Source organism: Ceratotherium simum, chromosome 24, assembly GCF_057802395.1.
Source record: "Ceratotherium simum simum isolate JZ-2026a chromosome 24, ASM5780239v1, whole genome shotgun sequence".
Classification (NCBI taxonomy): domain Eukaryota; kingdom Metazoa; phylum Chordata; class Mammalia; order Perissodactyla; family Rhinocerotidae; genus Ceratotherium; species Ceratotherium simum.
This window is the reverse complement of record NC_141923.1, coordinates 33,177,133-33,201,318: the sequence shown is the minus strand read 5'-3', so window position 1 is coordinate 33,201,318 and position 24,186 is coordinate 33,177,133. Positions and strand designations below refer to the sequence as shown.

Sequence of the window (24,186 nt, the reverse complement as noted above, 5' to 3'; positions counted from 1 at the left end):
TTAATTGGCTAAAGGGCACTTTTCATTTTCAATTTAGTGGCTGGCAAAAAATTGAAGGAGCTTTTTAGCCAAACCCTTCTCCCTGTCTGCTTTTTTGAGTTGTTCTGTGTCCTTTTGAACTCTATACTCTAGCCGTGCCAACCCTTGTTATTCCGTGACTACGTCATAGCCCGTTTCACTGCTGTGTGTTCGAGCGTGCTGTTTCTTTGTGTCCGTCCTTCAATGCCAAGCCCTGTTATTTATTTTTTATTCTTTACTTATTTTTTCTTCCTTCAGAATCCTACCTAAGTGTTGCATTCTCTGTGAAGTCTTTCCCAATTCTTCTAGGCTGAGTTAGTGTTTCTTTCCATTGCGTTCCCATGGTGGTCTGTTTATGCCACTCTCAGAGCACTCATGGCATAGAACTGTAATTTTTATTTGAACCTTGGTGGTTCATATGCTTCATAAGCTTCTTCCCATCATTTAGCTTTTGGAAAGGGCAACAGTCCATACAATGTGGTCACCATTCTCCCCTTACCCGAGTTGTTTTCACCAGAAGGGGACACCTGACACAAAGTAACCAATTCACAGGCACCCCAAACCCCATGACACAGCCTTCTACAAAGGATTCTGCCTTTTGGGAATAGCCCACTGGGGATGGGGAATTGGCCACATTCTCTCCGTTGAGAATTTGCACTCAGAGAAAAAAGAGGGACATCCCAGATAGATAGTTGTGGGAACGGAGCTGTGAGGTCATGATATAGTGCCACGGCTGGTGGCTGTGCTGGGCTGTGTGCAAGATAAGCAAAGCAGAGGAAGCACCTTGGGAGGGTGAGGAAGCGGATAGGCCAGACAGGGAGAAGGACTGGGGTGACCATGTGGTTTTGCGGAGGTGGAGAGTAGTCTCAGTTCCTGAGGGTTTTCAGGCTCCTCTGGCCTCCTGCCTTGGGTTCCATGAGAGCCCCCCACCAGGCCTTTGCAGTATGGCCCCCCTCCACTTCTTGAACTAGTTTAATGGGTTTCTGTTTCTTATAACCAAAGGAGCCTTGGCTAAAAGAAGTTTTGCCTCCCCCTCTGGACTGTGAGTTTCCTGAGGTCAGGAACTATATCTTACTCTTCCTTGTATCACCAGAATTTAGCTCAATGTATAGAAGGTGTTCAAAATACATTTGTTGAATGAATGATGAGTAAATGAATGAATGAATATGCCTATTGGTAATAAATGCAGGGCACTGTTTGCCTGGCTGGAATCCTGTGCCTTTCTAATACAAAAAGCTCCTTTGCTTTAATCATCACAGCTCGACTGCTTACATCCTCCAGCGTCTTAAAGTGGAGATTTTGACAGGTGGCATTTTCCTGAAGTATTTTGGCTTTAAAAAATACTGGGTCTGGCACATTGGCATCTGAGGAGATGACAGATGTAAATAGGAGATACAAATAGGAGACGACACCTTCACCTCAACCACATCTGCTCCAGAAGAAACCCAGGTGGCCCCCTGGACCTTTTCTTGAAGAAACATGGGGAGAAACAAGCTTTATTTAGAGAGATATAAGTATAGCTTTTATTTTTTTTTAAACCAACCCAACATTTCCACTGGCAACTGTCAACACAGCTTATGACATGAGCACTGTTTCTTTTTTAGTATTTTTTTTCTTAAAAAACGTGTTTAAAATTAAACAGGTGTTTTTTAATTTCTTTTTTCCCCCTTAAAAAATGTATTTATGTCAATGCAGAAAGCCTAAAGATCTGTGGGCAGTTTCGTGGTGATTTCGTATGTGTGTTTATTTGTGTGCGTGTGTGTGTTTTAAAGTCAGGTCCTTTCAAAAGTTGTTGAGAAAATGCGTCTAGGGCATGGCAATCTCTTTTTCTATAAACCTACGCTCCATGGGATTATGGCAATGAAGATTCCTCTTGCCTGGGGCAAGAAATAGCCCACAGTCAGGAGAAAGAGCTTCATAAGATCTAAAAACAAGCAGGAATGTGGAAGAGATGAGGAATTCCAGTTCCTATCTTGTGAAAAAGCTTTCAAAGTGACCTGAGGGCTCAGGAGAGGTGGAAGGAGCCCCTTGTTTTCTTATAAACCTCTAAGTTTTTGCATTACCTCAAGAAATAGAGTCAGACCCCTTAGTCTGATGCCTTAGAAAGTGAGGGGGTGGTGAAGCCGACATTTCTCAGAAGCACTGACATTTTAAATATAATCTTTCCCCTTAAAGATCTCACTAGGTGGGCATCTCTTCTCTCCTGCCTCAGATACAAAGCCAAAGACACTCAAGAAGGCATATCTCTCTTTTGTTTCCCCAGCTGTCTTTTGTCATCACATACCATTCTTATTTTTGTCCCATAGCTCCTGCTTGGTGGGTCTTCCTGCTGAAGGATAAACATATAGACACTGACACATGAGACAGACAGAACTTGAAAGTCTTGGGCAGGGAAGAGAACAATGACTTTTTGTGTAAATTTGATTTCGACATAAGCATATAAAGCTCCTCCCACTCTAGCCACAACCCCTCGCTCTTTAGTGCCCTGCGTGGGTGTGCAAACTTACTTCCACCCAAATGCCATCAGCCCTCTCAAGAATTCAGAGAAAAAATGGAAATGAGGGACAAGACCTCAATGGAGCCAAGAGACAGCTGTTACTCAATGAGAGTCAGCAGGTGTGTGTCTGAAAATTTATGCCTCTACCCATCAGCTCAGACCTTGAGTTCCTTCCCAGCACCTTTGTCACTAACTTCAGAAAGAAAAGACAAAACAAACAAAAAAACAATGAGCAAAACCTGATGGAGAAATGAAAGCAACCGCAATAATGACTACAAGGAAAAGAGAACCCCAAACCGGCCACATGGCTATGACTCATTTTCACGCTTCGCCAACTGAGAGAACGGTGATGTATTGAATTGGACAGACAGGAGAAACCCTGCCCCCAAAGAAAGTAGAAGCAAAGGAATAATCAGAAGAAGGTGGAATAGCAGATGGTGAAAGGGTCTGACCTTTGCTATGGGTCAGGGACATGGGTGGGAAGATGGGGTGGAGGTGGGTTTGTTGCTGTTGTTGGTTTGTATTGAATTAAATACTTTGTAAAGTGGGTGTTTCCTCCATTCTGATGGATTGATTAAGACTCTGCCCTTTCAGTTCACTGCCAGGGCCTAGGTCGGGTGAAGATCCTGGGGCTCGGGTCCTGATGCTGCCTCTCCAGGGCTGCTCATCCCGGAGAGGTCACTGGTGGGGAGGTGCCCTTCTCTTAGGAGAAGTCCTAGGCCTGCTCTGCTGGAGGCCTCGTCCTGTGGCTCAGAACCCCTTGATGTAGCAGTAGGCCTCCAGCGTGGCAAAGAGTATGTAGAGGAGCCACAGGCTCACAAAGAGCCAAGTCGTGGCAAGCTTGCAGCCACGAGGGCCACCAAGCTCCCCACCCAGGTGCGGCCGCCGGCGGTACAGGAGCACACTGATGCAGACAAACGCAAAGATGGTGAAGAGGGTGACTGAGAAGGCCAGCGTGCCGGCTGACACGTGGAACTCCTGTCCCTGCAGGGCCCAGTAGATGGCGGCCACGGACCAGGCCAGGCCAATGCCCAGGAAGACATTGACGGCGTTGCTCCCTGTGACGTTGCCAATGGAGGCGTCTGCGTACACGTCCTGGATGGCTGCAGCTTTGCTGGCAAACGTATCTGGAAAAGGGCAGAGACAAATGGGAGCTGGCGGGAGGCTGAGGTGTGGAGGGCCCACCTTTGAGTATGTCCAAAAGGCAGCTGGGGCCAGCTGGCTGAGCCCAGGAATGAGAGACAGGGGTTTGGAGGCCACCCCTAGCTCTGCCATTGACAAGCTGTGTGGCCTTGGACAAGTCACCTCACTTCTCTGGGGTTCCCATTCCTCATCTGCTGGATTCCTTCGGGTCTTTCTGGTCCTGGTCTTTACTGAGTGGGTTCATTGTTCCCTTTGACTACTTTTTCAGTAAGGGGAGTTTGCTATCCCATAATATCTTCCCAGGGAACCTTGACATCCTGGGAAGCTGCTTACAGTAGATGCCTGATTGTAACTGTCACAGGAGGCACTTACTCACTTAACATAGTTATTGCACGATGCCTGCAGGCTCAGCACTGTGCTAGGGGCTGGATTTAGGGAGACAGAGGAAACGCTGGCGAACCATGACAAGGATGTGCAGGGTGAGCTTCGGACTCCAGCAGCACGGAGCTCTGCCTCTGCAGTTAGTATGTGGAGCACAGGGCCTGGCAGGCTGTTTGACTTTAGCTGTTGGCACGGATTGTAGGCACTGAAAGGACTGTCGGGGACAACTAGCCCAACGTTTTATTTCACAGGTAACGAAAATAAGGGTCAAGGAATCTGCCCAAGGTCATGCGGGAAGTTAGGGAGATTTGACCCTACAACTCTCATATAAGGCCCTTTCCATACCATCGCCCTCCATCCAAAGAGCTTCAGCCAAATCAGCTGAGTGGACCATAGCATAACCTTCTTCAAGACCCTAATGCTGCCAGCTGTTCCCTGGACCAATCGCAAGGACTTGGAAGTGCCCCAAGCTCTCTCCCTGTCTGGCTCATCCTGGCTTGCCTCCTTGTTGCCAATTTGCTCAGATCTCCCAGAGAAAACGTCTTGCCTATGACCTTGCTTTATTTTGCTTCCGATCCTCTGCAATTTCTTCCCACATCTGTTCCTTTTCGCCACATCACATCTGCTCCTTCCCCTCTGGTAGTTCCAGGCCCTTGAGGCCTGGAGAACAGAGATCACAGGGCATCTCCTCTAACCAGATCATCCCTGGATCATCTAATTTCCTACCACCTGATCATTTCCATGATCCAAACCTCTTGCATCACCAATGGATAAATAATCTCACTGGTCTGTGCCAGGGTTTTGGGAAGAGGTTTTCCAAGAGTGTGATGTAGATTTAGTTACTCTCCAGCAGGATATGTTTTCTTGGTCCAGCCAGCAGAGTCCTGTCTGATGAGATTCAGCCTAACCCTCTTGTAGGAGGATGCTGTCTCTTTCTTCCTACAGCAATGGGGAGGCCAGCTCCTCAGTTGGAGTTCAGGGCTCGGACACCCTGGAAACCCCAATGAACTAAGTAAGGAACCTGAGCTAATGCAGCCCCTTTCTGCCTGCTAACTTCTACTTGTCATTTTGGCCCTGCTTACATTTATCCTCCCTGGGAAGCCATCCATGACCCAGCCCAGGTCCCTGTTTTATACTTGCATGGCACCTGTACTTTTTCTTCATAAAACTTATAGAGATGATTTTAATTATAGTGGTTGAGTGTAGTCTCCATCACTAGATTATAAACTCCATGTGGAGAGGGAAGCATGTCTGTCTTGCCTCCCACTTTAGCCCCAGCAATTAGCATAAGACTGTATCAGGCTCAGTAAATACTTGTCTAATGAATGAATAAGTGCATGCCTGTTCCTGTTCGTGTCTGGGTGTTTATCAGGAAAAAAAAGAATATGTAATTCATCATATGAAAGGACAAGAACTCGCTAAGCTTCCTTCGCCTGTCCCGCCAGGAGACACTTTGTACTCACAGGTGTCCTTCTAAGCAGAGGCAGCCAAGAATGCGTGGGGGCATTTCTATTGTGACTTCTTCAAGCAGGCTAACCTTCAGCCTCTCAGAGACTGCCAGAGGGAAATGGAAGGAGAACAATATCTATATTCTTTGAATTACCGTGTTTGTGGCCTATTCACATAACATGGAGGATAAGAAATTGGGCCACTTACTTGGGAAGGTAACTTAACCTCTGTGGGCCTCAGTTTCCTCTTCTGTCAAGTGGGGATAAATAACTGTCCCTATTGAATAAGATTTTGGTGAGCAATTATAGGGTTAAAAGATGTAAATTGCTTAGCATACATGGGGCCTGACAAATCAAAAGTGCTCAAGAAATGTTGGCTATCATTATTAATACTATCATTACTCTCTCTGACTTTTGTGCACCTTAGGAGCAGGGGATCTGTTAAGCTCAGATCTGAGATGGCAAGGAAGACTATGAGGCAAAGTTGTAGGGGTCACTTGAACCTGGTAATATCCTCTTTGCAAACCCAAGCACCCTTCACTCTCACCTGGCACAGAGGTGCCAAATGCCACGAAAACAACAGCTGTGACTGAGTCCTTGAGGCCAATGGTGCATCCAAAGTGGGAGGCCAGGTCCCCAATTATGGCTGTGAGCATGCCGATGATGAGAATGGAGACGACGAAGCAGGCCCAGCCATGGCAGTACTCTGTGGGGGGCACGCAGGCAAACAGCACCTTCCAGAAGACCGTCAGGAAGTGCATGACGTAGTCAAAGCAGGATGGCAGCCTCTCCTCGCCTGACTCATCCTCATCCTCATCCCCTGCTGGAGGCAAGAGAAACACGCCTGGGAAAGGGCAGCAAGGTCAGATCCCCATTCATGAGGAAGTCAAGTCCAAACCACATCATGAACCTCATCAGCTGGAAGGAGGTTCCAGATCCCTCCTGGGCAGCTGGTGTGGGCCAGGGCATGGGCACCAGAAAACAGTTGGGAAATGGGAACCGAGTTGGGGTGCCCCATCGGTCAATTTGAATGCAGGGTTCCCAGGGAGAGTGGGAGAGAGAGGACAGGGGAATACAGAAGAGAAGAAAGAGGTTAAGAGATAGAGTGGGAGAAGACAAGAGGGACAGGCAGTGGAGGAGAAAGAGAGGAGGGTGGATTTGGTTGCCTAGGTGAAGAAAAGCGAAATCAGCGTGTGCCCACTCCTCACTGGATGCCAATGGGGCTCCTCTCTAATTCTGCAATAACTTCGTGGTTCTGGTCATTATCTGTCTCAGAGGGATGGCTGTCATTCCAGATCATGCAGACACACCACACAGCCAGTGCCATACTCCAAATATCCCATGGGACAGAGCAGGGATGGGCCTCGTTTGTCCTTGCCAGGAAAGGTGGGCAGAGTTGCCTGTTCAGCAGTCCAGGAGGAGAGGATGTGCTGAGGCATGCTGGCGCCTTGTCAAAGGCAACCTCTGTAATGTTTTCATACAACCCGTGGAAGCTGTGTTTTGAAAGAGCAGGAGTCAGGACCCTTGGGTTCCACTGCAGCTTTGCCATGAAGAGAATCTGAACCTGGGGTAAATCACCTCCTGTTTCTGAACCTCAGTTTCCTCATTTGAAAAGAGGGGGTGGTGGTTAGATTATGTGGCCTACATTCCATTTATTTTCTCTTTGGGGGCAAAGTAAGGTCATCAGAGAGTGAACTGGGAGTATCTGAAGCAGGCGATGTGAAAAGTGGGGCAGCGGAGGTAGCAGCTCTCTCTTCCTGGCTGTACTTTAGCTGTGGCTCTGGGGCCCTGGGGATATGACCCCGTGGGTTGCTATGACAACAAAACCTCATGAAAAGAGACAAGGCCAGTAGTGCTTGGGCAGGCCATACAAGGAGGCCTCAGTGGTGCTGAGAGGCAAGATTGGTGATGGTGGTGAGAGCATTTCCCATCCCCATTCCAACACGTCTGCAGGCTTCTGGGACACTGGCTCTGCTGTGAGTCACCACTGAGGGAACCTGTCAGTAAATGGTGCAGGAGAGGTTTGGAATCATCTGGGGCAGAGGTTTGTCAGAGTCAATGCAACGATTTTACACAAACTCTAGACCCCCACATCTCTAAGTCAGAATAGTCCCTCATTTTACAGAAAAGGAGGACTAAGTTAATAAGAGGAAGGAATGACGGAAACCAGAATTTATTGAGTTCATGTTTGGTACCAGATTCTGTGCCTTTCTACTTACTTTGCTGAGAAAGGTAGCAATAGTTCTCTTTTGGGATGAGGAAATCAAGGCGCAGAGAGCATAACCTGTCCCAGTCCACACAGCGGAACCAGGATTTGAAACCAGAGATAGCCAGGCTTTTTCAGTTACCCTGTGATTCTTTTCCAAAGTGACCCAGTGAAACAGGCAAACATCTAGGACTAGAGCTGGGAAGACTGGACACAGAGGCCCTCCCAGAAATTGGCAGGCTGTTGATGTGGTTCTGTTTTTCCTTCTCCGGTGTTGTCTGCTTCTCCCAGCAAGGGCTGTGCCCATCTTGAGACCCTCTTACCTGCACTGACAGTGATGGCCTCCATGAACTGGTCCCTCCAGGAATGCGTTCCCACAACCAACGCCAGGTTTGTCTTCTTGATCAATTTGTCCACTGTACTCTGTCAGGGAGATAAAAACTTGGAATCATGAGGTTAGAATGCTCAGAACCATTGAGGAGTCTGGTGTTTCAAGAGAATGAAAGGTGCCCTGCATTTCAGTGGGCTCCATGTGGGTTCTAAAAGTTACGCATGGAATGGTCTTGGGTGATATCTTCTGGGACAATCCTTCTATTTCCCTTTTCTTTGGCTGTGACTACTGACATTGGATATTTAGGGTAATACAACAGAGAAAAATGGTAACGATGTCAATAAACCTTGCCCTGGAGGAGTAAATTTTAGTATCTTTGTTTTAAAAATACAGCTAAACAACAGTGATGATACATCCAGGGGCTTTATAGCCCATTTAGTCCATATAATATGTTATGTTCCTCACAATATTCCTAGGATACAAATGGCCAGAACTATTCATTCCATGTTACGAATGGGGAAACTGAGGCTGGGGTGGGTAAGTGATTCGTTCAGTTTCAACTTCACACATTCAGTGGTGAAATTGGAACAAAACTCCATGTCTTCTACCTCCCACCCCATCACTCTGTCATCCAATTAGATCTCACTTATGGCCTGACCTTGAACTCATAGGACTCTTCAATGATGACCTCTAGTTTGGGGTGTTCACCCAATACTGGCTTTCCCATTTCTGCTATTCTCTTGGCCTCCTCTTCCTCCACAGTCAGCTTCCTGTCTGTCATCTCTGCAACAAAACAAAATCAGACTAGTTTTAGCACATTCACCATTCCCTAGAAGTCTAAAGCTCAGAGTATTAGGCATGTGAGGTGGGCACATAGCTCTTGAGACTGCAGATTTTGTGTATTTTTTAGTGCCTCTTTCAACAAAGTGCTGAACATTTTATGACCATCAGACCACGAGAGGGTTTCTTGCAGGCCTGGTATAAGCATTCCTTTTTCCAATTTATACCTGGGTGAGCAACCTGACCCAAAGACCTTCTGAGAAATAGCATCAAGCGAAGTCCCCAAGTCATTTGGTGAGATACTAGAGAGTTGAGAACAAAAGCCAAATCTCTTGATCTTTAACCATTCTGAACTGTTGGGCCTGTTTGTTCAACTACTTCATGAAAGAGTTCTTGGGGGCCAGAAGCACATTTTAATCCAAAGGGAATGTCTACTGGTTCACATTAACATCTGTTTCTAACACTGTTTGGACTATCCTCTCTATAAAGGAGAAAGGAGGGATGTTTCCAGGAATATCTACATTTCATACAAGTGACTATTATCGTTACAATGAGAAACTTGGGAGATTTCCCCCCAAAATTCATGATTTTCCAATGAAAGTTCCCCAGGATTTCTACAGGAAATAGGCACATTTCTTCTGGAACACAAATACTTGTTCAAAAACAAAACAAAAGAAAGCTCTTCCTTTACTTTCTTTTGAGGCATTCCCTGTGTCTCTCAGCATCTTGCCTTATGTATCAGTAGTCTCTTCTCACGTTGAACAGTTAGAAATTTTTTCCAATTCAGCTGGTGAGTCCATTTTAAGACTACTTCACCATGAAGACATGTTTTCTGGATTAGAGTGAAATAGAGATTGAATCTTTTTATTCTCCTTTGATTAGAAAATTGCTCTCGGCAGCCTGTTTCTTTCAGAGCTCATTTAAACATCTTTCCTTCCAAGTCCACATTCTTACATGCAATTAATTCTTTTATTTGGATCCTTAATTGCTTTCATTCCACACAGTGAATCTCCTAGGGGAATCCTCTAGTCCTTGGATAAGCTCAAGGACAAAATTGGCCAGAGGCCAAGAAGGTCTTCTTTTCTCTCTACCTTGGGAATTGGTGAAGCATGCGGAGGAGTGAGACTTGAGCTCTTGAGGTTGCAAGGAAAGGAATTCACTGGAAGGCTGTAAGCCAAAGGTGTAAGTTACCAAGAAGAGAACCTATTTTATAGAAGGATTTTCTTAGTTGGCCTGAATGAAGATGGTAAGAGAGTGTGCGGAGGATTCCTGAGCTGGCTGTTTTACTCAGTACTTCTGGCATTAAATACAGAAGACAATCCCAAAATGCTTGGGAGCTGTCCATGGTGCTGTCCTCCTGCTAGCGTTAGTGATCACTTTTGGAAACAATGATTTCTCAAGGATCAATGTCCTTCCGTATATTTCTACGTAAGCAGATACCCTCTAGCAGCCTGACTTCAATTTAATCCATTGATTCTGTCTCTTATTAACTAATTCTGAAGGTACATCTGGGTACATCCAGGGTTCTAGCTATGAAGTCAGCAATCCTAGAAGCCAGACTGCAAGCCACTCTGAGAAAAACTCTTTGGAAAAAGACATATAGATTCCTTAAAAGCATGGGTACATTTTTCCTCTACTTGCAAGTTTTGGCACCATCTCACAATGCCCATCCAACAGTGACAGTATTATTCCACTCTTGCCTCCCTAATTCCTCCATGTCATACCCTACATGTGCCACAAGAACTTTATACCAATATAATGACTCTCCAGTGACATATAAATGTACCTGTCTAACCCCTTTTCTAGCTATCAATCTAGCACTATATCCATCTAGAAGGATATTGATCTACCTACTGACCTGTTCACCCCTGTAGTGACAGTCAGTTTTTCCATCTAGCCTTCTGCAAAAATCTCTTTGACAAATAACCAATCTTCTACCTTTGGATCTCCCTCAGCCCCTGAGAGATACTCCATATATATATATATCTGTTAATTGATCAGTTCACTTGCCTTTAAATCAACTCTGACTTAGTGTCTTGGTTTGGTAGCTATTCCTGCCTTTTTCTATTTTTGTAATGATCATTCCTTTATATTCAAATTAAGTTAATTTCTTGAGAGAGTGATAAGTCTCAAACCTAAAAGACTATAATGATTTTGACCACTTATTTACGTAACTCCTCAGAATTTCAAGGGAAGAGAATAAATGACAGGTGATCTTGATATTCAGACTGACTAAACAAACTCTTAGATTTAGGAAAAGGAGGATAGAGGGGGAAGACAGAGAGAGAGAGAGAGTGAATATGAATAGGATGGAAGATTGAACAAATATTGGATGAACAAAGAGCTTGCGAGGCCAGACAGGAATAGATTGCTGTGAATACTCTACAGACATCCTCAGAAAGAAGTGGCACCATGCAGCCGGTGCTCTCATTCCCAGGTCCCTGAGCTTGGTGGTGTAGCTTAGAATGAATATATTTTCTCTCCGTCTTTCACCACCAGGCATTGTTAATCATGTTTGCCTGCCCACCTAGGAAAATTCAAACAAGAATTTGAGATTGCCTGTGAATTTAAAATCTAACCAAGGGCTCTTAAATTAAACATTTACAAATTGAAATATCTAGGAAATGACACCTTCTTTTCCTCTTTTAGCTTCTATTGGTATTTGTGCAAATATGTTAAAAGTATAAAGAAGCTTAAATTAAATCACAATCTTTCTTGTGTGTTTATATGTGTGGTTGGTGGGGGTGGAGGCAAGAGTTGGAACAAAGAAGCCCAAATACCTTCTAAGGCAAGAGGATGAGTGAAGTGGAAAAGGAATGCCCAATGCTGTGACATCAATACCCGGAGAGAATAGTGGAAATATATGGGGTTGGGGGTAGTCCTTATCCTACTGGTATAAAGAGGAAGCAAGAGACCAAGGAAGCTGGAATAATTTTGTTTGCAGAAAGGGAAAATGTAGGGGTTTACCTACATTTTTTGTTTAAGGGTTCAAGGAGGCAAATATCCTTATTGTGTACACTGCCCCTTCTCAAACCCAGGGTGCAGCCTATAGGTGACTTTGAATACCAATGAATTCTATAAGATGCTTTGCTTCTTAAATGACATTAAGATTTTTATATGTTCAAAGAGCTGATGAAATGTAAAATGTTCTTTTAAAATATATTGAGATGTCTTATATAGCTTGCTCTGCCTGCACCAAGAATTATAGTATTGCTGGATCTGATGGAAATGTTTTCCTATCTGCTCACAAAGTTGGACATTGTTTATGATTGGATTCCACTGAGTCAAACACACTCTCAAAGTAGGTGTATGTTCTGTAACAGGATCTAGATTTTGCATGAGAATCTCTCCACAATAAATTCCCTAAAATTTCTATTTTCAGCCAGATAATAGCCCTCACCCTCTATAACATCCTAATTCTTCCTGTTGTTCATGGCACATGTGACTTCAAGGGTCAATGACAAATGAAACAAACTTCTAGCAATTTAGGTCTCAGCTGTGATGAGATGGAAGATCTCCAGGAGCAGTAAAATTCCAGATTCTTTAAAAATTGCTTTTCATGTTCTCGTAGCAGCTCCTGATTATTTTCCCCTGGATCCCTTGAGATCAAAGTAATTTCTTTCAAATCCCATCATGATCCTATTAGGAGATTCAGCTCTGACTCTCATCCGCTCTTGCCCCACAACATGAGATACAAATGAATTAAGATGCAGGAGAAGATGCACCATCACTTTGGTAAGCTTCAATTCTCTTCCTGGTCCCAGACAAAAACAGCTATGCCCCTACCCACATCCACTGGCAGAAATGGTGCTCAAGGAATTGTCTACTTCCTTACGATTACTTCAATTACAATTGGGGAAATAAATCTCCCAGTCCTTGGGAGAACTTGTAAGGTTAACTCATGCCCATGATTCCTATTAATAAATCAAAAGACATTGGTCTTAAACTAAATAATGGCACTAGCAAGACACCTCTTACCTGGAGACAACAGGAGTGCTGTTTGCAAATGGATATCAGACAAGCGGAAGAAAGAAAAGGAAAGAGCATTAAGGTCCCATCTTGAAAGTGTTCCTGGGCTTTGTGGTTGCTGGTAGCATAAGGAAAGCAGTGAGCTTAGTAGGTGAGAGCTCTGCAGCCACATGCAAAAGGCAGCATTTGGAGCATGCACAGCAGCAGCAAGAGGTGTGAGCTGCTGGAGAGGCTGCTGAGCACCAGAGCCCTGCAGTTAAATGAGAGCTTTCCCCACACCTTCCCTGCAACTCTGAGGGCTAGGGATAGAGGAACAAGGATGGGGGAACCAAGTGGGTGGAGCAGAGACAGAGTCGGTTATTTGTCAACTTCTAAGGGATCAGGTTCTCACATCCATTCTATAAAGGAGTGAGAATCCAGTTACATTGAAAACTGTATGGGTTGCAACCCTGCCAAAGTAGCTGGCTTATCAGCGGACAATATGACCCTGGGGCTTGAATAAGAGCTGAGGGCACTGACTAATGGTGTACAAGAGTGGAGCAGTGCCCAGTTCTACGACCTTCATCCCTAACCTCATAATCAGATCATGCTCAGCTTCCTGGTGCCCACAACATTTCCATGGCCACAAATGGCTTCCTAGCTGCCATGTAGGCCAGAACTTTGAGTTTCCCTAAAAGAATGACCTAGTGAAATGGTAAGTCCTGCAGAATGTCTTCTTTGGAATGGTTTATCTTTTTATAGATACAGCCTGGAGGTCGGGACCATGGACTCCTACCATTTTGTATTACCTGTGCCTAGCAAAGTCATGGCAACTAGTAGGTGTTTGATAAAGGTTTGTTGTCCTGTTTTGGCAATTGTATTTTTCATAGATCCTGTGGTGCTGCATCTCTGGATGGTGGTCTTTTTGTTCCAGAAAGGAAAGGCTAAATCAGCGTCCAGATATTCTGGAGAGACTGTCATATTGAAAGCTATACACAGATGGAAGAGAAATACAAGGTCCTACGTGGACTGGGAAGCTGAGTTAAAGATGTACCCAGCACAAGTTGTCCCTAGCCCCCTAAATTTGTACTTGTGCTTAACTCTTTTAGACTTCAAGGTCCAAAAATTAAAAATTCTTGTGACACACAACATTTTCATCTTGATGGTGTCTTAGTATAGCCCCTCACTCCCTGGCTCTTGTCAAATAAAAGTCTGGGAACAACCTGTCACATACCCCTGGTGTAACAGGTGACTGAGGGAAGTTGTTGAGGAAAGAGCGTGTCTGGCGGAGTGTCTGTGAACTGTTTCTTCTCGATATCCCTAGGAATGCAACTCAGGCCTGTGATCCATCATTTCTCATTCACAGCCCCTGAAGACACATGTGAATCCAGAATCTTTATGGTATATATGCAGGGTGAACAGCAGTTGACTTTTTTTGGTTTCTCCCATGCGGAATTCCAAGGAGTAATGGATCAATGGATCTCTTCACTACACTGAGATAGAGAGATAGATAGATAGAGAGATAGCAAGGCAGCTTGTTCATTCTGCTCCTTCTATGGATCTGCGTGGAAAAGCCCCCATCCCTGGCCCCCAAGTTCCAGTGGAGACCAGAGACCGGAACACATCCGCATACCCAGCTAGGCCAGACAAGGGGCAGCTCTTCCAAAAAGGTCCCTGCTGCCCTGGTTTTCACTCAGACGTCCCTTCCAACACCAGAATCATCCCTAGTGCAGCGAGAGGGCTTGTAGTCAGCTGAAATCGCACCATTCTCTGGTCATTGTCTACATGGATCTGAGACTTTCCACTTAGCAGTTATAGATGGGTCAGTGAGATCCAGGTAGGCCAACTTTGAGTGACACAATACCTCCAGGGGTTTTTCCTGCTGCTGATGATGAGAGAAGCTGGAGCTGAACTTTCCCCTGTATTGATCTGCAGGATCAGGTCAGAGTCATCTATCCCTGCTCACATACCCCAGGGACAAGTAGGAAACAGCACAGCTCTGTGACTAATTGGAAGATCTGGGCAGCTTGTCAGGGTGAGCCCACGGATGTGATTAGGGGAGGCACAAACAGGCCCCATTGTTGGGGGAAAGTGCTTTCCCTTCCCACCTGAGGCTTCCAGTCCAGGCCCAGGCCTGGCAGCCTTGACTCTGCCACTCAGCATTGCTTTCCGAAGTCCACTTCTAGACTCCAGTGCTTACTCTACTCCAGGGCAACTGTGTTTCCTATTCATCCTCCCTTTTCCCTCCCCCAGCATGTCCAGAGCTTTCAACCTCACCTCTGAAGTCTGCTTTGTTTGCCAAGAATAGAATCTCTTATTTCAAATCCAGTCCTTTATTTATTTATTTATTTTGGTAATGCAATTGTCATTTTGACCATGCAGAGCCTATGCTGTTCTGAATGCCTAAGACTCTCCCATGCAGCGGTGATAATGAAAAGCAATTTCCACTGCACTGTTTCTCACTCCAAGAGCAGCAGGGAATTCTGGAAATCAGGATAGGTTTTCATTTGATTCTGAGCCTAGACAATCAAGTTTTATGACCTTTCACCTTATGGTTTGATGCCAAAATATGGGAAGATCTGAAGAAACTGGAAATTACCCTATAGACAATAAAACAGGAAGCTAGGAAATGGACACATTTCCTGTTGGCACCTTCCATCTTGGCATCTTGGTAGTGGGAAGATCTGGGGGCATATCATACCGATAGCTTGATGAAATCCTGGTTTTCTCACCTACCGCCTCCACCAGGGCTTTACTAACATCTTCTAGGACAGAGAATTTAGTGCAGAAAAAAGAGGTCCTCAAATGGGGAGTAGTCATAGATGTTTGTGTTTGGCCAAGTCTCTTGAAGAGCACAAGGTTTATCTTAGGTCACTCACTGTCCTGCTGTTGATAGGGGTTTGTTGGGGATGCAGAAAAGAGAGCCTCTTTTCTGGTGGAATAAAGTCATGGATGGACTTCCAGCCCATTCTTCTTGTCTGGAGCCACTGCCTTCTTTCCAGCTACCTTATATGACCCTTTGTGCTGCTTTCATCTGCATCTAAGTAGCTGGGACTGTGGAAACTGAGGAAGCTGGTTTACAATGGCCTTAGGTGTTCTCTGCATCCAACCACTCATGAAGATGTGGAGTAAATTCACAAGGGAGTTGGGAATGAGGTAGGGCAGGTGTTGAGACCATTTCTGAGAATATTCTTGGTGGCAGGAACACAATCTAGGAAGCAATGGAACCAGAGACTTTTTCTTTCTCCCAGCATTCTGTGGCAGTCAGGCTCACGGCAGTATCTTAGTAGTTGGACAAGGAGAGGATGAGTAATGGAAGATGGAGAGGGCTTCTGCCTCTAGAACACCAGGTGTGTCCAAACCAGTGTGGGCACAGAACTGGTCATCTCTGCAGAGAAAGTTCCCAGGAGGTAATGAGAACTGATCAATCACACGGGTCTGAGAAGAAGACCTGTAGATGAGACTTTGGGAGTGTACTTGCTGAATCTCTTGGATCTGTCCTTGGGTGAAAGGCTTTATGTTGCGTGTTGTCATATGAATATGAAGTAGTTGCAGAATAATCACCACTTTTTGACAAACAGATGCTCTCACTGTTCTATCCTCCATGAGGCTCCCAGCAGCATAACTCTCCTGAAAGGGATTGCGAATATTCTCCTCTTGGTATTTCCCAAGAGCACCTTACCATTCCCACATACATTCTTCCAACACTTTCAAAGTAGTGGCTTCCAATTATTTTCTTCAAGGGGAGAAATCTTTCCTTACATCTACCTTGGTTGCAACATAATCAGTCCCTTAGGAATGGAAGCCCGGCAGGTATTCCTAGGTGCATGTCCTGAGGAAAGGAGGAAATGAGGCCACTTCTCTGATGTGGGATGATGGTTATCTTGAGATCTGGGTGATAGGCTCATTTGCGGATGCAAAGCAAAGGCAGGCTTCTGTGAACTGTTCAACACCTGTTTCTCAGGGATCAACATCAACTACACCACTTAAGAGTCCCTTCTCCAGTTGGAACACCCATAAGTCAGTACTCATGCCCCATGTCAGTCCTTTTCCAGGACCCTCTGGCTAGGGAGGTTTCCATACCTGGATTACTTTCTTCCTTTTGCAGACTCTTAATTTTCTGCTTTAGTGATTGCATTATCCTAAAGTAGTCTGAATAAAGTACTCTACCTTGGAACAGAGGTAGAATGGGATGGGGTGGGATGCCAAGGAGAGGAAGAATAGCTCAGGATTCCAGGCTGCATGACTACCTCAGAAGCCAGCTCTCTCTCAGAGAGCTCTTAGAAGCTGTGGCCTCTGACAATTGGTAAGCCTTTCCATGCCACGGTCTACCCAACTGTGAATAGCCAGATAAAACACTTACCTTCATGAAGGGCAGAGGGGACTATGGGCCACTCTGCAAGTGTATAACCTGCCAAGCACTCAAGGGAGCTTGGGGAGGGCAGCAGAAAATTGTCAAAGCATCATTGCAACATGGGCCCCAGCCCCCATCCCAGACCCTCCCCATTCAATCCAGGCTAGAGAGTGTAGGGTGGGAAGGGAGGAAGGCAGGGACAGGCACATGCATGCATCGCATCACATTTCTTTCTTTTTCTTCTCCTCCCCACCCACCAAGGAGTTTCCACATTCACAGGTTATGGTGTATCTGTGCAGGGGCTGTGGGGGAGAGTGCAGGGGACAGTGGTAACTGGCTAATTGGAGCACAGGGTGGAAGGAAATCATTAGGGTAATGAGGAGTCGAGGCTGCAGCACCCAGGGCGTGGGAAAGGAGGACTTGTAATAAGCTAAGGCTAAGAAGGCAGAGATGATACCGAAACAGGGTGAGATCAAGACTACAGGAGGGAAAAGAGTAAAAAAATCTGCTGGTCAAAAGGAGGAGGAAGAGGGAAGAAAAGGAGGGAGAAAAAATATAGTTGCTTTTTGTTGTTGTTGCTTTTCAGTTTGTTTACATTTTTCTTTCTTTTTGTTGTTTTATTTTGTTTGTTTGTTTTTTAAAGAATCTCACACCTGATATTCCACGTTCCATCCATTTCGGTTCACCAAGGGCAATGAAGAAATTCTCTTGCCTTTCGTATTCCTCCTCATCTACTATTTTAACCCTTACGGTTTTCCTGTAGGGACAACAAGAGAGACAGTGTGTCGACGGGGTCGGTAGACTGGTTGGTTACTTGGAGCACAGCCTTTAAAATCACTCCCCATCACTCTTGGCACATGCAGCGCAGTCCCGCCATGGTGGCTTTTGGCAGGACTATGGTGGATTGTATTGTTCTTATACAAAAAATGGTCTTAGCTTTTCTGGTCTCCTTGGTCATAGTTGTCCTTATGGGTGAGAAGGAAAGGGAGCCAGGAGGCAAGGAAAAGTGGGCAAAGGAAGGGATCCAGGAGGACAGGAGGGGACTGGGAAGGAGGAAGGGGGGTGATGGTGGGGAGGAGTCATTTTAGATCCTGCAATGGTTAGTAGGAAGTGAGTTGGGCAGCACATTCCAATGGGTGTCACATGGTAACAGTGGCATTTCTTTGGGCAGTCGGTAAACTACTGGCCCATTGGGAATGACCAGGGCCCTTCTGTAATAGGAAACATGTCAACGGTACCTAGCTAGGGGCTTGGTTCCCTTACTTGTGTCTATACCCACTTCTTATGTGAGCCTCATAAAGAAAATTTTAAAAGGAAAGTATTTATGAGGAAGAGAAACGAGAGAGAGAGAGAGAGAAAGCAAGAAAGGCAGTATTCTATTCTCTTTCTCATTCTTTATCTCACAGGGCTTCAGTGGCGGGAACTAAAATAAATATGTATTAACCATGATATGATATAGGACTGCTTTAATATCCATAGGTGATGCACTTGTGGGAAAGTGTGAAGAAAATGATATATATCATCAAATTCTAAATCACCTTTGGACTTCTATCATATAGGAATGTCGTGTCCCAAGGCTGGCTTCCTTAAATGCTGATCATCAAGGGGCTGGGAGACAAGGTGATAGAGGTTTCTGTTCATTTCTGGGTATCTCAACAAAGTCTAGTGTCTTTTAAAAACAAGTCAGCCAGGGAAGCAAAGTTTCCTTGAAAATTGCTCCCCTCCAAAGCCTGATATGAGGCTGGCTGAGGCCCGTCGTCAGTGGAGAAGTTGCTATGTGGGCCTGGATCTCCTTGTGTCGCTGCTCCTGGTACTTCATGGAACCACAGTGGGCTCGGTGGGCCCCAATAGTGAGCCCTGATTGTTAGTTTTCTACTTTTTTTTTTTTTTGGCCTGGGGCCTAAATGCTCTCTAAAGGTCAAAGAGGTGCTAATGAACAATAGCTAAAACGTCTCATCAGAGCCTCTGATGTTCTTGTTCCATTCTGCAGACAGGCTCAGCTTCGCTGCCTATAAAGTGGTGGACTGATCTGAGGTGGTTTGTTGGGCACAGGACTTGCTGTGAATTTGTGTTGTGTGTGCATGTGTTTTACAAGTACATTTTTGTTCACCTTTCTGGCACTGTTTTGGACACCTTTTCACACCTTGCTCAGTGGACGAAAGACAAAACTTACTGATTGTCAAGAAGCATTTTCTGGGAATTTCTCTCTAGGCCCTAGACCGCGGGGCTATCTAAGAGATATGAGCCTGGCCTGTTTTTCCACTGCAAGGACTCTGCTGTGGAATGGGAATGGGGTGCTCTGTGACTATGGGCATGGCCCGGAGGGATATGATTGACAGCTCAGCCAGAGAAGGAACATTGCCCCAAATACTGGCAGCTCCCTGCTCCACAGTATGCGCTATCCATAGAGGATGTTCAGACTTCCCTATTGGAGGCCTGGAGTGTATGGGGTCATTTAGGTTGAAGGCAAAGGCCCCAACCACTCTGAGAAGTCTCGTGACTTTTTAAGGAAGCTTCCACTCAGGTCAGAATCCTCTCTCCCACTATTCTAACTTGTTGCCTCCACACCTAGATGCTCTTCATAGAAACAGGTGGGCACCTAGACCTGGAACTCAAATCTGTACTTTCAGCTCAATCAAGGTCAGGGAGAGAAACACACCTTAACAGCGGGTATATGGCAGATAAGATGGCTCCTAAGGCCTGCTTTAGGGAATAGGATGGACTTTAAATAGAACCCAAATCCAAATACATTGATGCTCAACGTCCAGGGACTGTAAGCTTAGCCCTGGGAATAGCTGCCCTGTAGATATCTATGCTGAGAGCCTGGCCAGTTTCCCAGGACTGCCCTCCTGCCTGGTGCTCTGCTACCTGGTCTTTTTCTTTCCTGTATACTAAGCCATTCAGGAGAAGCAAAGAGTCTCATATACGATACTCTCAGCACTCTGGCTGGCTCTTTCTCTCATTCTCTCTCTCTCCCTGTCTCTCTGTTTTCCCCATATCCATTTCCCCATCCCTTAATAAACAAAAATTACCATTGACTCTTGAGCATCCCTCTTACAGATACCATGTGACAGGCTGGCAGGTGTTAGGACAGAGCTGGGTGCAGAGAGAGGAGAGAAGAGAGGGAGACGTGAAAAGAGACGAAAAGAGAACAGGAAAGAAAACAAGAGAAAGTGAACCAGAGAGGTAGAAGAAGGGGAGGAGATGGAGACAAATGGATTGGAGAAAAGAAGAAAGAGAAGAGGAGAGAAGAATGTTAACGTTAGTGTGGAGGACAGGGTACTACACCTTTCTGAAAACTCATATCCACCATGCGGGGGCCCATCATCTCAATGAAGAAATTCTTGTTTTTCTCATACGCCTCATCATCAATTACCTTGATGTGAATTGTTTTGCTGTGGATGGAAAAATAAGTATCATAAGCAAGGTGCAGAGTGGGGGGTGGGGCAAGCCAGCCAGGAGAAGAAACAGGGTGAGAAGGAAGCAGTGAAAAGATCCAAAAAGGTCAAAGTTTGCCCCAACACCACAGGGCATGGAGGATAGTGGCTGCCCTGGGCCCCTTCTAGCCACAAGGGGCCCCTCCTAGGCTTCGTGTGGCTTCATGGCATGATCAGACTCGAAGACTGGAAGGAGCTCAGGCTTTACAGTCAAAGGTTCTGGGGTCTAATCCTGGATATGCCATGTAACCTTGGACAAATAATTTAACTGATACACAAATGGGTTAAATGATGCTCACACCACCCCAGGGCAGTTGTGAGAGCAATGAAATAATATACCTCTAACAGCTCAGGCTTTTTGGTCCTCCCATAATGTTTGTTTCCTTATCCCTCTTGCTTTTGGGACAAGGGAGAATTTTTTGACTATTGAAATAAAAAAAATAAGCCTTTCCCCTGATGTTGATCTGAAAGGTTTATTTCACAGAAAGGACAGAAAGTTGGGGTTGGGGGGACAAGGTGGCCTGTGGGAGTCTTGCCTGGAAACAGCAGAACTTCTCTCTTTCTCTGTGGCAGTGACTGTCACAGGGAAGCCAGGAGGGCCTTTTGGCTCAAGTCACACATTCTGGTAATGCACAGCAGGCATCAAAACTACCAACCCTCTCTCCAAAGGAGCTCTGTCACAGGGTTACACTGACCAGATCACATTAACTCCGGGGTGCTCTGAATTACGACTAGTTTATAAATCCTACAATGATCATGTGACCAGCACAATTATATTGTCTTTTATGTTAAAAGGTGTTATTTTTTAAATTTAAACATTGAAAAATATAAACCAATTTTAGTGACCCTGTTTTGCTTTCTTCATTTTTTTAAGTATTACTAGGAGCTTTAAAAATGGAGGTGGACCTGGGCCTCTCCCAGCCTTTGCCTAATGAAGGGGACATTTCCAGACCAGACCCCAGTCAAGATACTTAAGCCCTTCCCAGAGGGTGTGAGACGTTGCTGGAAGGGGGTGGGCATGGAGCCAAGTCTCGCCTCAGTGGTGAGAAAGAAGGCATCCACGCAGAAGCCCTGCTTGGCTGCCTGCAGGCGTGCACCCTGTCAGACTCAGGTGCCCCAGGGCCTTTGTTGAGGAGACTCAGACCTTCAGCTCTTCCCTTTATCATTTTATAAAGTAGGAATATCTGTAATATTCTCCCAAGTCACTGGTAGAGCTTTGGGTGTCTACAGAGCTTCCTCTGTCCACACTGTCGATTCTATAGAATCAGATGTGGGTCCATCGCTCCTGAAGTGAATGTAATAGTTACTGATACTCTCCGGCCCCTGCCACCCTACTGCTTCAAAAACAAAGACTCTAAACCCTCATCACCTGCCACAGCCACCCCAGTCACAGAAAAACCTGGCTAGCCACCACAGAAAGAGGGAGTGTTCAACCTCTGAAAGGCCACAACACGTCAGCCTGCCTTCCTCCAGAGTGGCAGCATGGGCATTGGAGACTGAGGACCTGGGATCAAAGCCAGCTCCCACCTCCCACTAGCTGGGTGACTTCGGGAAATTTGCTAAGCTCTCCTAGTCTCATTTGTAAAGTGGAATAATAATACCAACTTCATAGCGTTCTTAAATGAGATAATGTATGCCAAGCACTTGGCAGGGTGCATGTTCCCTAGTTTAATAGTGTTTAATAAATAGCAACCATTATTACTAAGAGTAATATGACCCCAGTTTGGTGGTTTGAGAGTAACATAAGGGATTCTTATAATCTCCAGTCATTAAGTCAGAAAATAAAGGGAAATCAGTAACTAGAACTGGTGACCCAAGAGGTGGTACCGGCTTGAAATAGAAGTCAGATCAAGAAAGGATTGGATGTAACAGGATGATAGACCCCAAATGGGTTATTAGAAGGGCTTGGGGGCTGGCCTGGTGGCATAGTGGTTAAGTTCACACGCTCTGCTTTGGCGGCCTGGGGTTCGTAGGTACGAATCCCAGGCATGGACCTACACATCGCTTATCAAGCAATGCTGTGGCAGGCATCCCACATATAAAGTAGAGGAAGATGGGCACGGGTGTTAGCCCAGGACCGATCTTCCTCAGCAAAAAGAGGAGGATCGGTAACGGATGTTAGCTCAGGGCTAATCTTCCTCACACACACACACAAAAGAAGCGCTTGGAATGTTTAGGGTGGTAGCATGCAGAGCAACTCTCACAGTCTCCCCAAATCTGGCCTTGTGTCTCTGCCAGTGACAAGCTCTGGGTTGGACAGACCACATGTCGTAAAACACAGCGTGACTTGTGCTTGTTGTGATTTTCAGTGAACAGATAAGCAGAATAAGAGAAGCCATTGACAACTTAGCTGAAGAGGAAAATGAGGACAGACATTCAGTAGCGGCAAGAGGAATTTAGGTCAGCTAGCGGAGCCAATAGTCGGAGGGCATAATCAGTGGAGCAGGCAGGGCATACGATCCCCTCACTGAGATCGTTCACGGGGAAGGCACCACATCTGTTCGGACTTAAGGTGTCACCTTGCCTGGAGGCTAGAGAAATCCCTTCCAGCTCTTGAAAACTGAGAAAGTTCCCAGTTCTGCTCAAGCCACAAACGAGGGCACAAGTACATTTAAATTTACTAAGAGTCACCAGCCTGCTCTTGAGTTCTCTTTCCAAACTTGTTCTTCCCCATTTCAGCCAATGGCACTGTAATCTATCAAATTGCTCAAGCCCCAAACCTGGGATTACCCCTGATTCCTTCCCTTCCTTCATCCCTCTTCCTCCCCTCCCCACCTCCAACCCCAATACATTTAATTCACCACCATCTTTCCCTCTGCTGTCAAGACCTAGATCAAGACACCATTACCTCTCCCTTGGACTTTGCAATAGCCTCCTAAGAGATTTTCCTGCTCCTGTCTTTGCCTTCTTCCTTCAATCCCTTCCTTGCACAACAACCAGGTTATTTATTAAAAGTGCAACCTAGGTCCTATCATACTTCCTATGATTGAAATAAATACAAAGTCCTTACCGTGGCCCATAGGGTCTTACGTGATCCCACTGCTGCCAACTCTCTGACTTCATTCATAACCTTCTCCCCTTGCTCGTGAGTCCCAGACACACTCGTCTTTCTGTTCCTCAAATCAAGTCCTTTCCCACTTAGGGTATCACCCCTGCTGTTCCACGCACCTGGGTCCACACTTATCCTCATCCTTTGGGTCTCCACATAAAATCACCACCTCGGAAAGGCCTCCCATGGCCATGTTATCTCCCTGGGTCTCTTCCCTCCCCACCATCTCCACCTCTCCACCATGGGTCACTTTCCATCACGTCCCATCTGCTTGTTCCCTTCAGGGCACTAATCACAGCCTGAAGTGAGCTGGTTAGTTCATTGACTCACTTGTTCATAGTCTGCCCACACTAGAGTGTAAGCTCCATGAGGACAAGACCCTGTGTCTCTTATTTGCCACTTAGTCCTAGTGCCTGTCGTGGAGGAGGCCCTCCATCATGACTTCCCGAGTAACTAATGGTGAATTTCTAACACACTTGAGGCTCCATGAAATGAATCTACTCTGCCTTTTCACAGTAAAAATATAACTCATTAGGGACAAAAAAATATTTTGAAGGCAATTTTGATGGAAAGCCTGAGGATTCCCAGTGGGAC

General features: G+C 45.7%; 1 protein-coding gene across 6 annotated transcripts in view; it reads right to left on the bottom strand.

Moving 5' to 3' along the window:
* Positions 1-1,010: 1,010 nt before the first annotated feature.
* SLC8A3 (solute carrier family 8 member A3) overlaps positions 1,011-24,186 on the bottom strand; it is a 153,081-nt gene continuing 129,905 nt past the window's right edge. For 3 of the 6 annotated variants that reach the window (XM_087448312.1, XM_087448311.1, XM_087448314.1), the window contains 5 exons: positions 17,760-17,863; positions 8,683-8,807; positions 8,017-8,116; positions 6,035-6,310; positions 1,220-3,642 (listed from right to left, as the gene is read on the bottom strand). In XM_087448312.1, coding sequence (XP_087304438.1) covers positions 3,266-3,642; positions 6,035-6,310; positions 8,017-8,116; positions 8,683-8,807; positions 17,760-17,863 — 982 coding nt within the window. In that variant the 3' untranslated portion in view covers positions 1,220-3,265. Of the gene's footprint in view, positions 3,643-6,034; positions 6,311-8,016; positions 8,117-8,682; positions 8,808-17,759; positions 17,864-20,394; positions 20,502-24,186 lie in introns of all 6 variants that reach the window. The other 3 variants (XM_087448313.1, XM_087448310.1, XM_004426296.3) reach the window with 3 other exon arrangements.